General features: G+C 41.0%; 1 protein-coding gene across 8 annotated transcripts; it reads left to right on the forward strand.

Moving 5' to 3' along the window:
* Positions 1-5,220: 5,220 nt before the first annotated feature.
* Positions 5,221-15,879, forward strand: znf362b (zinc finger protein 362b). 8 transcript variants are annotated; one of them, XM_064923088.1, is made up of 10 exons: positions 5,221-5,307; positions 6,084-6,161; positions 6,832-6,895; positions 7,110-7,362; positions 7,752-7,898; positions 8,108-8,444; positions 8,740-8,964; positions 9,441-9,519; positions 9,872-10,030; positions 10,369-15,879. In XM_064923088.1, the coding sequence occupies exons 3-10, from the start codon at positions 6,833-6,835 to the stop codon at positions 10,483-10,485; spliced, it is 1,380 nt and encodes a 459-aa protein (XP_064779160.1). In that variant the 5' UTR covers positions 5,221-5,307; positions 6,084-6,161; position 6,832; the 3' UTR covers positions 10,486-15,879. The 8 variants fall into 8 exon arrangements, 7 of the variants coding, with proteins under 7 accessions (XP_064779160.1, XP_064779159.1, XP_064779158.1 ...); XR_010450132.1 differs by lacking the exons at positions 6,084-6,161; positions 10,369-15,879 and adding an exon at positions 9,100-9,161 and having other exon boundaries at positions 9,872-9,882; XM_064923087.1 differs by having other exon boundaries at positions 5,221-6,161.
* Positions 15,880-16,654: the final 775 nt, after the last annotated feature.

Consider the following 16,654-nt stretch of genomic DNA (forward strand, 5'->3'; position numbering starts at 1 on the left):
TTCACCCACAAACACACAGTGAAACCCAGGCTACCCAAATATGGTTCCCAATCAGAGACAATGACTAATACCTGCCTCTGATTGAGAACCATATCAGGCCAGACATAGAAATAGACAAACAAGACATCCAACATAGAATGCCCACTCAGATCACACCCTGACCAACCAAAACATAGAAACATCCAAAGCAAACTATGGTCAGGGTGTGACACATAGATTTTTCAAGTAGATTTAATTCAAAACTGTAACTTGGCCACACAGGAACATTCACGGTCTTCTTGATTATCAATTTTCATGCCGTGAAGGAGGTCTTCATGGACAATTCTCAGCCTTGTCTCAGGGCAGTAAGCTGGTGGTTTCAAGATATCCCTCTAGTGGTGTGGGGCTGTGCTTTGGCACAGTGGGTGGGGTTATATCCTGCCTGGTTGGCCCTGTCCAGGGGTATCTAACGGGGCCACAGTGTCTCCCGACCCCTCCTGTCTCAGCCTCCAGTATCTATGCTGCAATAGTTTATGTGTCGGGGGCTAGGGTCAGTCTGTTATATCTGGTATAATTCTTCTGTCTTATCCGGTGTCCTATGTGAATTTAAGTATGCTCCCTCTAATTCCCTCTCTCTCCCTCTCCCTAGGGCCATGCCTCAGGACTACCTGGCCTGATGACTCCTTGCTGTCCCCAGTCCACATGGTCGTGCTGCTGCTCCAGTTTCAACTGTTCTGCCTGTGGCTATGGAACCCTGACCTGTTCACCGGACGTGCTACCTTGTCCCGGAGCTGCCGTTTTCGACTCTCTTTACTGCAACTGCTGTCTCAAACTATGAATGCTTGGCTATGAAAAGCCAACTGACATTTACTCTTTAGGTGCTGACCTGTTGCATCCTCTACAACTACTGTGATTATTATTATTTGACCCTGCTGGTTATCTATGAACGTTTGAACATCTTGGCCATGTACTGTTATAATCTCCACCCGGCACAGCCAGAAGAGGACTGGCCACCCCTCAGAGCCTGGTTGCTCACTAGGTTCCTTCCTCGGTTTCTGCCTTTCTAGGGGAGTTTTTCCTAGCCACCGTGCTTCTACATCTGCATTGCTTGCTGTTTGGAGTTTTAGGCTGGGTTTCTGTATAGCACTTTGTGACATTGGCTAATGTAAAAAGGGATTTATAAATACATTTGATTGATTGATTGATTTGGCCTTGTGTTTTAGGTTATTGTCCTGCTGAAAGGTGAATCGATCTCCCAGTTTCTGGAGGAATGCAGACTGAACCAGGTTTTCCACTAGGATTTTGCCTGAGTTTAGCTCCATTCCGTTTATATTTTTAATCTTGAAAAACTCCCCAGTCCTTAACAATTACAAGCATACCCATAACAGGGCTGGCATGAGAAAGAATCCGTTGATCGGGCCTTTGATTTCCATAGGCGGGCACGTTTTTTCAAAGAACTGCAAAGCTGCTGGGTTTTTCACGCTCAACAGTTTCACGTGTGTGTCAAGAATGGCCCACCATCCAAAGGACATCCAGCCAAATTGACACAACTGTGGGAAGCATTGGAGTCAACATTAGTCAGAATCCCCGTTGAGCATTTTTGATACCTTGTAGAGTCCATGCCCTGGCGAATTGAGGCTGTTCTAAGGGCAAAATGGGAGAGGGGGGTGTAACTCATTATTAGGAATGTGTTTTGCATATACAGTTGAAGTTGGAAGTTTACATATACCTTAGCCAAATACATTTAAACTCAGTTTTTCACAATTCCTGACATTTAATCTAAGTAAAAAATCCCTGTTTTAGGTCAGTTAGGATCACCACTTTATTTTAAGAATGTGAAATGTCAGAATAATAGTAGAACGAATGCTTTTTTTCAGCTTTTGTTTCCGTCATCACATTCCTAGTGGGTCGAAGTTTACATACACTCAATTAGTATTCGGTAGCATTGTCTTTAATTGCTTAACTTGGGTTAAACATTTCAGGTAGCCTTCCACAAGTTTCCCACAATAAGTTGGTTGAATTTTGGCCCATTCCTCCTGACAGAGCTGGTGTAACTGAGTCAGGTTTCTAGACCTCCTTGCTCACACACGCTTTTTCAGGTCTGCCCACAAATGTTCTATAGGATTGAGGTCAGGGCTTTGTGATGGCCACTACAATACCTTGACTTTGTTGTCCTTAAGCAATTTTGCCACAACTTTGGAAATATGCTTGGGGTCATTGTCCATTTGGAAGACCCATTTGCTACCAAGCTTTAACTTCCTGACTGATGTCTTGAGATGTTGCTTCAATATATCCACATAATTTTACTGCCTCATGATGTCATCTATTTTGTGAGGTGCACCAGTCCCTCCTGCAGGAAAGCACCCCCACAACATGATGCTACCACCCCTGTGCTTCACGGTTGGGAGGGTGTTCTTCAGCTTGCAAGAATCCCCCCTTTTCCTCCAAACATAACGATGGTCATTATGGCCAAACAGTTCTATTTTTATTTCCTCAGACCAGAGGACATTTCTCCAAAAAGTATTTTTTTATCCCCATGTGCAGTTTCAAACCGTAGTCTCACTTTTTTATGGCGGTTTTGGAGCAGTGGCTTCTTCCTTGCTGAGTGGCCTTTCAGGTTATGTCGATATAGGACTTGTTTTACTGAGGATATAGACACTTTTGTACCGGTTTCCTCCAGCATCTTCACAAGGTCCTTTGCTGTTGTTCTGGGATTGATTTGCACTTTTCGCACTAAAGTATGTTCATCTCTAGGAGACAGAATGTGTCTCCTTCCTGAGCGCTATGACGGTTACGTGGTCCCATGGTGTTTATACTTGCATACTATTGTTTGTACAGATGAACGTGGTACCTTCAGGCGTTTGGAAATTGCTCCCAAGGATGAACCATAGTTGTGGAGGTCTACACTTTTTTTCTGAGGTCTTGGCTGATTTCTTTTGATTTTCCCATGATGTCAAGCAAAGAGGCACTGAGTTTGAAGGTGGGCCTTGAAATACATCCACAGGTACACCTCCAATTGACTCAAATTATGTCAATTAGCCTATCTGAAGCGCCTAAAGCCATGACATAATTTTCTGGAATATTCCAAGCTGTTTAAAGGCACAGTCGATTTAGTCTATGTAAACTTCTGACCCACTGGAATTGTGATACAGGAAATTATAAGTGAAATATTCTGTCTGTAAACAATTGTTGGAAAAATGACTAGTGTCATGCACAAGGTAGATGTCCTAACCGACTTGCCAAAACTATAGTTTGTTAAAACGAGTTTTAATGACTCCAACATAAGTATATGTAAACTTCCGACATCAACTGTACATAAAAAAAATTCTATGTAGAGTGTCCCGCACATGCGCAAGCCCTCTTTGACCATTAGCTGTCGGGAAGAGAGGTCCAGTAAAAGTCAGATCCGCAGCAGCTCTGTAAATTATATAAAGTCAATCTCAATGTGACTTGGATTTAAAAAGAATAGCGCAGAAACTGATGCTAAAAAATATGTTTACACCAATCCAATGCTTTTAAACTTTAGTAGTACAAAAATAATCAAGTTGGCTCCTGAGTGGCGCAGTGGTCTAAGGCACTGCATCATTGCATCTCAGTGCTAGAGGCGTCACTACAGACTCTGGTTCGATTCCAGGCTGTATCACAACCGGCCGTGATTGGGAGTTCCATAGGGCGGTGCACAATTGGCCCAGCATTGTCCGGGTTAGGGTTTGACCGTCATTGGAAATAAGAATTTGTTCTTAACTGACTTGCCTAGTTAAATAAATACTTTAAAAAATCCCTGTTAGCTTGTGATAGCTAGCGATACACAAGCTAGGCCTATTTGAAACATTGCCATCTCCTGGATGCATTTAACTGCCAGATTCAGTAGCTTCAAAACCTCCCAAAAGCTTGAAAACCCAATTCGATTTTTGGTGACAGTTAAAGATGCTAGCTGTGCCACTAGAGATTCTGGGTTCGAGTCCAGGCTCTGTCGCAGCCAGCCCGCGACCGGTAGACACGTGGGTCAGCCCACAATTGGCACAGCGTCATTTGGGTTAGGGGAGGGTTTGGCCGGCAGGGATGTCCTTGTCCCATCGTGCACTAGTGACTCCTGTGGCGGGCCAGGCGCAGTGCACGCTGACACGGTCACCAGGTGTACGGTGTTTGCTCTGACACATTGGTGCGGTTGGTATCCGGGGTAAGTGGGCATTGTGTCAAGAACCAGTTTGGCTTGGTTGGGTTGTTTCGGGGGACGCGCGGCTCTCGATCTTCGCCTCTCCCGAGTCCGTACGGTTGTAGCAGCGATGAGACAAGACTGTAACTTGTAATTGGATACCACTAAATTGGGGAGAAAAAGGGGGTAAAAAAAGGTAAATATGCATTATGCAGAAATTGATCCACCATTTCCTGGTTGCTCAAATTAAAATAGTGCGCCTAATTTCAGTATATGCGACAAAACAAGCATTATACTATGCCATCACACTTCTGACACCAGTGTAGCGAACAGCAACATTGCGGGTTGCCCAAAAAGTTACATATTGCAGCTTAAAGAAAAAATAAACATAATGCATAATATTTTTTGTTAGTTTGAGTCAAAGATAATAGTTGCAGAATAGTTTTCGTGTTTCAAACCGGTTTGTCAATTATTTCATTTAAATTGACATTATTTTTTTTTCCTGACAAGTTTTTGTTTCAGTATTCATTTACTATAAAAACCTTGGTTAGGAGACATAGGTTCGAGACCGGCAGGGGCAGTTGCCCCGTTTGCTATGCCATCCCATCCCATCCCACTTCTGACACCAGTGTAGCAAACAGCAACATTGCGGGTCTCCTTGTGTATTGTGGTGAAATACTTGACTAAATCATTATTGTAGTATCCCAGGAATGCTATATCAACTGCCCTTGGACTGTATACTCTCTAACATTAATTATGAAACAATTCCATAATAAACAAAAGTCACTAGGCTAACATTACTAGTGGAAAAAAATAAAGTGCCAATGTACCAAGTTTTGGGCATGTGATAAGATCAAGAAGTCATGTATCGAAAAATGCTCTTTTTGAGTAATGTTTGCCATTGACACCTGATGGACATTAGATCAATGCTTTGTGCGTCGTTTCGCATTATAACCAAGTTAAAATAAAAACCACTGCAGTTGGATTCAGATTAGCCTACTTTTAAAAATGTCCAGCCTTCGGACAGCTTGGCAACAGCAGCTACGTACAGTGTGTAGCAGCACCCAGAAGCGAACAAAGCGACCCGGAAGCGCTGAACCAATTGGAGGCAGGCAGAAAGAATACCAATCTTAAATAATAAAGCAAGACAAAATCTGCAATCGGGACATCAGGTCTGTGTGCAATTCATGGAATTTATTTGTAAATGTGCATTTCTGGAAGTTGATAAACCCCAAATGTATGCATTATGCAGATAATATAATTTTATGCCCCTCGATTCGTTAAAAAGTTGGAATGTAAAAAATACCAAAGTGAACGCATTTTGGAAAAGATTGGCATAACGTCTTTTAGAATATCTTTCTGTCAGCGTGCGGTTGTTACATTGTGACCTTTACGCATTGATGATGTTTTATAAAAGCATTTAAGCGCAAAGCTCGAGCATCTTACCTATTTGCGTGCTATTTGCAGGGCATGGTCTGTTTAGGAAGTGTCCCGTTTTTTAAGAGGTGGGGAGGCCGGGCTATTCAAATCTGCAATTCGTCGTAAACATTGATTCATGTTTTTGACATAAACACACATTTGTGTTAAGCGGCCTCCTTTTAGGAGAAAATGAGATCCTCTAATTTTGGGGTCTGCAGAATATGGCGTCCCGCCTTATAAAAATAAGTCAGGCTGCCATTTTTGTTTCTCTTTTGTCTGAAAATGTTTTAATAAATGTGTCTGAGAATGTTTCTGTGTGGCATCGTATCGGATTGTCGCATCGCCAAATGTGACTGAATTTCAGAGCTGTCGAGGGGCACACGTGCTATCAAAAGTCTAGACTACCAAAGGAAACATGAAATGCTGCCTAAATGAATTATAACTGGAAGGGGACGTAACTAATATTTTACAGGAAATATATTTTGTAAAGAATAAAACGTTGACATTGAGCCTATTCTGATTTCCGTAGACCAACAATGTGTGCTAAACTGTCTAGGCATAAAACCTCTGGCATAAACCTTTGGGAATGGGATAAAGAATATTGAAGGTAGGCCTATCGAAAATGACTGACAGGTGTGACCATATTCAGTGAAAGTTTGGATGTTTGATTGCATTCTTGTAATGTCTTTTGAGGCCTGTGATTGACTGCAGTTTGAGCTGAACATACTAGGTTTTTATACAATAATTATGAACATTTATTATTGTGACTGTGTGAATTGTGTTATTTGTTCTGTTAATTACCCAAATCCGAATGCGACAAAGTTACTCTATTACTCTATTGTATAATACTTCATTATTGGCATATCATATATTTTTTCTAAGTATTCATGTAATATAGTAGAAAGAATATAATAACTTAAGTTATTAGGTAATAAACTCATGATAACAGCCCTATTCACACAGTCACAATCTAATTTCATAAACCATATGGTACAAAACTGGTCTCTTTGTCTTGAGAGGTAGAGACCTGAGTCTGCCTCCCATTAAGGCTATTATACTTTCCTCACACTCTACTACTTCTGCTCTGTGCAAAGGAAAATAGGAGGGATGCTCAAAAACAAAACAGTCACATGAAACATCAGTATACCTGTCCATTTTATTCTTAGTTTCAATCTAATACGTTTTAATAACCTCCCAATACATGGGATAATGCTTTGTAGATAATGGTATTTGGAAAATGATAAAATACCGCAATAAAATGTGCGTTTCCAACGCAGGATGGCTGAGCCTCGGTTCAACAACCCCTACTTCTGGCCTCCGCCTCCCTCCATGCCTGGCCAGGTAAGGACATCTTAATTCTGACATGGTTATGCATACTCAGCTCATTATTTTCTCAGTTAAAAGTATTTAAATCTAGGTAAATGCCCATCAGAAGAGGTTAACAACTAAGGTATTAAACGGAAACAAAAGTATGACTATAATGGGATCATCTTTAGCTTGATGGTTGATACAATGGATCTGTTTTCTGTTGAACATGACCGGTTAACCCTTTCAGCTGGATAACCTGGTGCTCATCAACAAGATCAAGGAGCAGCTGATGGCTGAGAAAATCCGACCCCTGCACCTGCCACCCAACTCAGCCCCCTCCCAGCAAACCCTGCTGGTGGCTTCCTCCCCCTCGGACGGGGGGCAGCAGCAGCATGGCATGCCCATGCCCAAGCACCAGCAGGGGCAGCACCACCCTCAGGGCTTGGTCCAGCAGCCCGACATCGCCCTGCATGCCCGCCCAGCCTCCAGCTCTGTGCCAGGTAGGTACTGTAACAGTGTTTGCTGTCTGCTCATCACACTGGCGTGCACACTGGAGACACCACCTGGCTCTGGTCATACTTAAAGACCAATATTCTGTTCAATGGTCTCAATCTCAATAGTCTGAAGTGCCTTCCCCTTCGCATCTCCTCTCCGTCATCTGCATTGATTAGGAAAGCACAGATGAAAGTCATATGGTGGATACCTACCAGTGTAGTTCTTTCATATCGGTGCAGAGGATTGAAAGTAAGTCAAAAATGTAGCTTAGATGCCATAGATGTAGACATTTTTAATCATCCCCGTTGTATTATGGAGCGTTGTAAGATCTCAGGATGGATGTTGAGTATAAATTGGTGCTATTTATAAAGTGATTTTCTCATTTGTCCCTCAGTTAGATCAGTTAACTTTATTACCTTCAATGTCGATGATGCAGACGTGAATATGGATGACAAGTCAGCAGTGAAGGCCAAAGGACTGTGGGATGAGTGGCACATGCGACAGATCGTAGAGCAGCCCTCTAGAGTTAACCATCGGTCAGGTAATAACCACACCACCTTTCTCATTGGAAACATACAATCGTCAATGAAAACATTCAAAATGTTGTGTAGTTCACAAGGGTTAGACAAGAGCCAAATGCATTTCAGTGTGCCTCTTAAGTTCTGACACCTTCCCTAATTAGTTTGTGTCAAAGCTCAGTCTCTCAGCAAGCTAAATCGCTAACCTTTTGCATGGCTTATCATTTGTAAGTCTTCATGTGCCCATACACAGGTCTGGCCCGGCCGGACGGCCACAGCACTTCCGAGGCCCTCACGCCCACCACACCCACCTCCAGCAGCCAGAACCGACTGGGAGGGGCCCCATCGGTCAACATCATCTCCGGGCTGGCCAGTGGGCCTGGCATGGAGCAGATGAAGAACGGGGGCCTGGCCGGACTCCTCGGCCCTCCACCCAAGACACCCCGCGGGAGGAAGAAGATCAAAGCGGAGAGCGGAGGGCCTCTTCTGGTGGTGCCCTACCCCATCATGGCCTCTGGCGCAGACCAGGGCTGCATCACCTTCCCTGCCAAAGAGGGCAAAACGTACAGGTATGTGCAATGTTTGTAAAACGGATTCAATTTAGCTTAGTTTCAAGTGTACATAATAATTCTTATTTCTTCAATAGCACCCATTTCAGTGGTTGGAGACCTAGAGAGAGTTTAGTCACATGCACATATCGGTAACGGTGTTATTGGTAACACAGTGTTATACATAAGACATTCATAACACCCTCAAAGATTGGTCATGGCACCTTTTTGAGTGTTGCAGTATCATTCATAACACAACCTTCATCCATGACATATGATATGACCCAGTCCCATTTGTATGTATCCCTCCACTCAGATGCAAAGTGTGTCCGCTTACCTTCTTGTCCAAGTCGGAGATGCAGATCCACTCCAAGTCCCACACGGAGGCCAAACCCCACAAGTGTCCCCACTGCTCCAAGTCCTTTGCCAACGCGTCCTACTTGGCCCAGCACCTCCGCATTCACCTGGGCATCAAGCCTTACCACTGCTCTTACTGCGAGAATTCCTTCCGTCAGCTCTCGCACCTGCAGCAGCACACCAGGTAATTTGAGTTCACCTTCATGGAATAGGGAGGAATAGGACAAAAGGTAATCCACCAAAATCCACACCATATTAAAATGTGTTTGTGGCTTCACAATGGCAATGACAACATTAATTAAAAACATATTTTAAACAGGGACACTCCATGTATTGCTGGAATGTACAGTAGCCTTGAACTGCATTGTTGGATAAGGGCTTGTAAGTAAGCATTTCTTCGTAAGGTTGTATTGGTACCTGTTGTATTTGGCACATGTGACAAATAACATTTGATTTGCATCAGTGACCCTGACATTGGGCAGCACTGAGAAATGTATGATTATGTATCCATTGTTTTATAACTCTTTATTATTATTGTTTTACACCATAGTCTTTTACATTGTCATTACATTATGTCTTGTCATAATTGCTAAATAAAACATAATATTTCAGTCCATTCTCTCTCCAACATGCATCTATTTTCCTCTGCATGCGTCTTAGAATCCACACTGGTGACAGACCCTATAAATGCGCGGCCCCTGGATGTGAAAAGGCCTTTACCCAGCTCTCTAACCTACAGGTCAGTATTACATCACAGCAGGATTACTTACTTATGTTCTACAGTTCTCTCAGTGCTGAATGGCCCCGAGTCTATTGATAATATTAAAGGTGCTACATTGTAAAATTCTAATTGAATGGAGCCCTAAATGGCATACTGCAGAATTGAAGGTATAAGATTCCATGAGAGAAAAATATGGTCTACTCAACCATACAATAATTACTTTCCTGGGATGCTCTGAATGATAGTTATCCTCTAATGAGTGACTGAGTTGTGATTATCTCTTTTATTTCTCTCTCTCGCTCTGCCCACCCCCTCCCCTCCTCTCGCTCTCTCTCTGCCCACCCCTCCCCTTCTCTCTCTCTCTATGTAGTCTCACCAGAGGCAGCACAACAAGGACAAGCCGTACAAATGTCCCAACTGCTACCGTGCCTACTCAGATTCAGCATCGTTACAGATCCACCTGTCTACGCATGCCATCAAAAACGCTAAGGCCTACTGCTGCAGTATGTGTGGCCGGGCATACACCTCAGTGAGTATCCTATCCCTCTGTTCAGTATTAGGTGTTAGTAGTAGTGTAAGCAAATCCAATATATTGCTATAGTCCTGGTCAGTTATAGTGTCTGTAAACATTTGCAGAAGCCGCACATAAAACCACAACATAACTAAGCATGAATTAAGCTCACCACATGAAGAAAGAAAGAGGGGTCAAAGATTGTGATTTACAGAATCAGTTGCCTACTGACTTTTATAAAAACCTGCAGGCGATTACTGAATGTTGGGACCAGGGTTAACCAAACGATTCCTGTGTTTAGGCATTTGTGTGGGGAAACCAACAGATTTTGAGTCGTCCATTTTGTGTCTTTGCAGGAAACCTACCTTATGAAGCACATGTCCAAACATACAGTGGTTGAGCACCTAGTGAGCCACCAGTCCCCCCAGAGGACAGAGTCCCCCAGTATCCCAATACGCATCTCCCTCATCTGAGCTCTCCACCCACACAGCAGTACTGTATGTTGTTGTATTCATTTTCTATGTAAGGCTGTAGTTTAGGGACCCTGCATATAAGGTCATCGACACAAGGCCTACATACAGTGCCTTTGGAAAGTATTCAGACGCCTTGACTTTTTCCACATTTTGTTACGTTACAGCCTTATTCTAAAATTGATTTTTAATAGAAATCCTCAGCAATCTACACACAATACCGCATAATGACAAATTGAATGCAGGTTTTTTGAATTTGTAGCAAATTTAAATAAAATAAAAAACAGAAATAGCTTATTTACATAAGTATTCAAACCTTTTACTATTTTATTTATTTTATTTAACCTTTATTTAACCAGGAAGGGCTCATTGAGATTAAAATCTCTTTTTCAAGAGCGCCCTGGTCAAGATAGGCAGCACCAAGTCATTACAAAAAAATTACAGACAGACAACATGAAAAACTACAAGAAATCTAGTAAAAACCATTGAATTTACAAGAGTATAAAACAGCAAATTAAAAACATTGACAGGTCAGGGAATCAGCCTCAAAATCCTTCATCAGTGATTTAAAAACACCAATTGGGACAAGTTCTTCCAGTTTAAAAGTATTTTGTAAGGTGTTCCAAGACGATGGCGCAGAGTATATAAAAGCCCTTTTACCAAATTCAGTTCGGACATTTGGAACAGTTAGCAGGATAACGTCCAGCGAATGAAGAAAGTACCCACCACATTTATGAACAATAAAAATATCCAAATAAAAAGGTAGTAAACCCAAAATGGCTTTGTAAATAAAAGTATACCAGTGACTAAGCCTACGAGTGACTAGAGAAGGCCAGCCAACCCTGGTATACAAAGTGCAGTGATGCGTAAGGGTTTTGCCGTTTAAAATAAATCTCAAAGTGCCATGGTAAAGAGTGTCAATTTATCTCAAACACTGAGCAGAAGCATTCATATATAAAATATCTGTGATAAAATGCTGGGTTCGTTGTCTGAGTCAGGCGCAAGACACAGGTTTGAGAAAACACAAAAGTCTTTACTCAAAATATTAAAAACCGGAATATCTCCAACAAGGAAACATAAAGTCTAGAGAAAACCCTCCAACAAACACGGTAACACAAAACAATCACGGACAAAACAGAAAGGTAGACGAGAGGGTAAATAAGGAACATAATAAGGGAGTAGAAATCAGGTGTGCGTAATCAAGACAAAACAAAAGGAAAAAGGAAACATGGATCGGTGATGACTAGAAAGCCGGTGACGTCGACCGCCGAATGCCACTCGAACAAGGAGAGGAGCCGACCTCAGCCGAGGTCTTGACAATATCCCCATAGTCTAGTAAAGGGATAAATGTAGCTGATACTAGCCTCCTTCTGGCTTCAAAAGAAAAACAGGCCTTATTCCTAAAATAAAATCCCAATTTCAGCTTCAATTTTTTTGTAAGTTGTTGAATATATATTACCTAAAGTAATTTATGGTAGAATGGCCAGACGGAAGCCACTCCTCAGTAAAAGGGCAGCGGCAGGGACTGGGAGATTTTTCAGCGGCAGGGACTGGGAGATTACTCAGAATCTAGGCAAAGATGAACAGAGCAAAGTATAGAGAAATCCCGGATGAAAACCTGCACCAGAGCGCTCAGGACCTCAGACTTGGGCGAAGGTTCACCTTCCAACAGGAGAATGACCCTAAGCACACAGCCAAGACAACGCAGGACAAGTCTCAATGTCCTTGAGTGGCCCATCCAAAGCCCGGACTTGAACCCGATCGAACATCTCTTGACCTGATAATATCTGTGCAGAAACGCTCCCCATCCAACCTGACAGAGCTTGAGAGGATCTGTAAAGAAGAACGGGAGAAACTCCCCAAATACAGGTGTGCCAAGCTTGTAGCGTCATACCCAAGAAGACTTGATGCTGTAATCGCTGCCAAAGGTGCTTCAACAAAGTACTGAGTAAAGGGTCTGAATACTTATGTAAATGTGATATTTCTGTTTTTTTGCAAAAATGTCTAAAAAACAGTTTTTGCTTTGTCTCTATGGGGTATTGTGTGTAGATTGGTGAGGGGAAAAAACGATTTAATCAATTTTAGAATAAGGCTGTAGCGTAACAAAATGTGGAAAAAGTCAAGGGGTCTGAATACTTTCCGAAAACACTGTATGCATTCACATGACACCTGACATTAATTTCCAAACCCCTTGTTCTATTTTGACACAGATTGGGTCGGTTAAATGAAAACAAACACATTCTTTGCAAAGGTTTATGTCAATGGAAACAAATGTTGGATAATGTCTCGCGTCGAATAAAACTGAGCACTTACAAAGGCGTTTTGCAAACAGTGATATATAGTACCAGTCAAAAGTTTGGACACACCTACTTAGCATTTTTTTCATTTGACTATTTTCTACATTGTAGAATAATAGTGAAGACATCAAAACTATGAAATAACACATATGGAATCATGTAGTAACAAAAAACGTTTTAAACAAATCAACTAATATTTTAGATTCTTCTAAGTAGCCACCCTTTGCCTTGATGACAGCTTTGAACACTCCTGGCACTCTCTCAACCAGCTTCATGAGGAATGCTTTTCCACCAGTCTTGAAGGAGTTCCCACATATGCTGAGCACTTGTTGGCTGATTTTCCTTCACTCTGCGGTCCAACTCATCCCAAACCATCTCAGTTGGTTTGAGGTCAGGTGATTGTGGAGGCCAGGTTATCTGATGCAGCACTCCATCAATCTCCTTCTTGGTCAAATAGCCCTTACACAGCCTGGAGGTGTGTTTGGGGTAATTTTCCTGTTGAAAAACAAAAAAACAAAACAATTAGTCCCAGTAAGCACAAACCAGATGGGATGGCGTATCACTGCAGAATGCTGTGGTAGCCATGCTGGTTAAATGTGCCTTGTATTCTAAATAAATCACAGACTGTGTCACCAGCAAAGCACCATCACACCACCTCCTCCATGCTTCATGGTGGGAACCACACATGCGGAGATCATCCGTTCACCTACTCTGCGTTTCACAAATATATGGCGGTTGAAACCAAAAATCTCAAATTTGGACTCATCAGACCAAAGGACAGATTTCCACCGGTTTAATGTCCATTGCTCGTGTTTCTTGGTCCAAGTAGGTCTCTTCTTCTTATTGGTGTCCTTTCGTAGGGGTTTCTTTGCAGCAATTCGACCATGAAGGCCCAATTCATGCAGTCGTCTCTGAACAGTTGATGTTGAGATGTGTCTGTTACTTGAACTCTGTGAAGCATTTATTTGGGCTGCAATCTGAGGTGCTGCTACTCTAATAAATTATCCTCTGCAGCAGAGGTAACTCTAGGTCTTCCTTTCCTGTGGCGGTCCTCATGATAGACAGTTTTATAATTTTTGGTTACATGATTCCATGTGTTATTTCATAGTTTTGATGTCTTCACTAGTATTCTACAATGTAGAAAATAGTAAAAATAAAGAAAAACCCTTGAATGAGTAGTTGTGTCCAAACATTTGACTGGTACTGTATATATTCCATTAAATGGATTTCCAAAATGTGCCAGACAATATTTGCCCTTATACGGAAAATAAATAGATTTGAAAAAATCTGGGTGTGTTCTGGTGACATCCAAAGAGCATATTAAAGGGTCAATATGCAGTTGTTACATAGAATACCTTTATATGTCCAGGAATGTATGTCCCCATTGACTCTTGAAGAATATAACTTAGAAATGCTTCATAAGTTTAGGTCAACTTTCCTACCGCATCAGAACCCAAAATATAAGCTTATTTTACACCAATGTTTGTAAACAAACACTGTATACCCTTAAAACAATGGTTAAAACTATCCTTTTGATATCATGGGTGGTCAGTCGTTGCATCTATAGCCCGGTCTATGTATTTGAGAGTGGTTACATTTCTCCAACCCCATCCCTCAACTTTTTACCAAAACAGTGGCGGGGAAAACATTTAGTTATTGTTTCAACTGTGGATTGTCCCTTTAAAGCACTTTCAGGCTTTGTGGTTTTGACTCCAAATGTTTCCATCTTTTCCAATGGAAATGCAAAAGCATTGCTTGAGGCAGCTAAGAGTATTGACTGTGTCTAATCGAAAGTCTTTTTTTTTATATTATTTTTGTTCAATGCAAGTATACAGGGTCAAACTATAAAAGTGGCATTTAAGCAGAAACCAATTGGAACAATGTGGACCATTCGTTTGTCAGGTTGTTTCTCTCAAGAGGAATGATGAAACAAACTAAAGTGCACCAAAATGTAAAAAAGGAAGGAATGTTTGTTTTGTCCAGATCATTTCAATCATTGTTTATGGTTCATCGAATCAAGATCATATGGGTTATATGACCAGACACTAATTCAATCAACTGAACTGTTCAAATCAACAGAACATCTCACCCACTGGTTTTCCTTGCGGCCAGGTAGCACAGATGGTAGCTTTGCACCTATGTGAGCCAAGTCAAGATTCATTAGGAAAGCAAGCTAACATTAGCTAGTGTGCCAGCTTTACGGTATTGCTTGGCATGGCCCTGATAGGCATACTCAAAACTATCGCGATGAGTATTACAACTGTCATTTACAGTCATGCCAGCATTTGTCAAGTAACTTCCAATGGTTCTCCTAATACAAGCACCTGTTAGCTAGGGTGCTAATAACAGAGAGTAATGCTTTTGTCACTATAGTTCTATAATAAGTCACAACAGCTGATGGCTCTCATGATTGTGACCGAGTCAGGCAGGCCTTGACAGGGGAGCATCAAGTGTTGCCACGTTGGTAATGTTGTTAGGTCTATGTTACTTGAGTAGAACATTTCTACTCCAAATATAGAGAAATATATAGCGAGCATACATTTATTGGAGGTTAAGTATTTTGGTATTTATGTTTGACTTCTAGTTTGTTATACTCTCACTTGTGTCACATTCAAAATCTTATCAAGTCAACTTATAGCTATTGCCCATCAATAGAATGTCAGTCAATAAAACAGTTTAAACATGACAATAGTATTTGAAAGTGGACCAAAAAGTGAACCAATATTAACCCCTAAGCCCACTACATTCAGGATAGATTCATCTTGATTTTTCAACAGGTTTACATTTAATTACTGTAAAGTATAGTCAGTATGAATTTGTTCAAAGGTTCATACCATATATAACTTCATATGAACTGGCAGTGTTACTGCAAGTGTTTCTTTCATCATGGTATACACAGTATTGTTTGTTGTATTTTTACTGTAATTTTACCTTCTGGTTGCTCAGGATGGTACTAGTAGCTTGTATTCTTCCAAGTTGCTTAAGAAAAGGTGCTAAGGCTAGATGTTTATTTGAGATGGAGCTGAGAATATTGTTAAATACATTTATAGTATGTAAAAAAAAAAAAAACTATAATTCAAGCCACTGGCCTGGAAACAAACATTTATGCCAACAGACCCTGCCTCTTCAATTTTAGTCTCTTCTGAGAAAAATTATAGGGAAATGTACATGTTGCTGTATTGTAATGATCCTCATTCTAGTACCATTTTCATAAACTGTTGTTTTGGGTTAGAGTTTTGTACAGGTATGTTTATGTATGAACTTATTGTAATGATTTTAGGCTATCCGAATATTGATAATTTGTTATTAATATTAATGTTTTCAGTTTACGTATAAGCCTTAACTATTTTATCATTGAACAACCATTTTATTTCCATATTCTGTATTGTGTTCTTCAGTATTCAGTCTAGTAAACATTTTTATTTTTCCGCATGGAATATCCAAACTGTAATCTGTATATTAATGAACTGTTAACCCATATTCTCTATGAAAAGATGTGTAGATTTATTACACCTCTTTCTTTGTGATTTCATATAAAGTTTTTAGACAACTTAATATGCACACAAGACTGAGAAGTAAAACTAATATCAATGTTTTAAAAAAACTCTTTACCTTGTTTAATAAACAGACAGTTAAACAAAAAAATTGTACTGCATAACTTTGATGAATAATTTAAAACCAAACAACAGTTTGCAGCCACACAGCATGTAAAACATGGGTTGAATATTGTATTCACCATTCAATATTGCAACATTTATCATCAACATGATCGTTTGACCTTCTGTTCCAAGATATGACCTGGAGTTTATTCATTAGGAACCAGACAGAAGTAAACAGTCGAAACGGGGAGGGACTAACCTGAACTTGTCCAATAA

The sequence above is a fragment of the Oncorhynchus masou genome, chromosome 18 (genome assembly GCF_036934945.1).
Source record: "Oncorhynchus masou masou isolate Uvic2021 chromosome 18, UVic_Omas_1.1, whole genome shotgun sequence".
Classification (NCBI taxonomy): domain Eukaryota; kingdom Metazoa; phylum Chordata; class Actinopteri; order Salmoniformes; family Salmonidae; genus Oncorhynchus; species Oncorhynchus masou.

What these genes read in the sequence shown, in the direction of transcription:
- znf362b (XM_064923087.1), top strand. Translation starts at nt 6,833, where the DNA reads ATGGCTGAGCCTCGGTTCAACAACCCCTACTTCTGGCCTCCGCCTCCC. An exon ending in CTCCCTCCATGCCTGGCCAG is followed by an intron (nt 6,896 to 7,109) that starts GTAAGGACATCT and finishes TAACCCTTTCAG; the next exon opens with CTGGATAACCTGGTGCTCAT. An exon ending in GTGGCCGGGCATACACCTCA is followed by an intron (nt 10,031 to 10,368) that starts GTGAGTATCCTA and finishes GTGTCTTTGCAG; the next exon opens with GAAACCTACCTTATGAAGCA.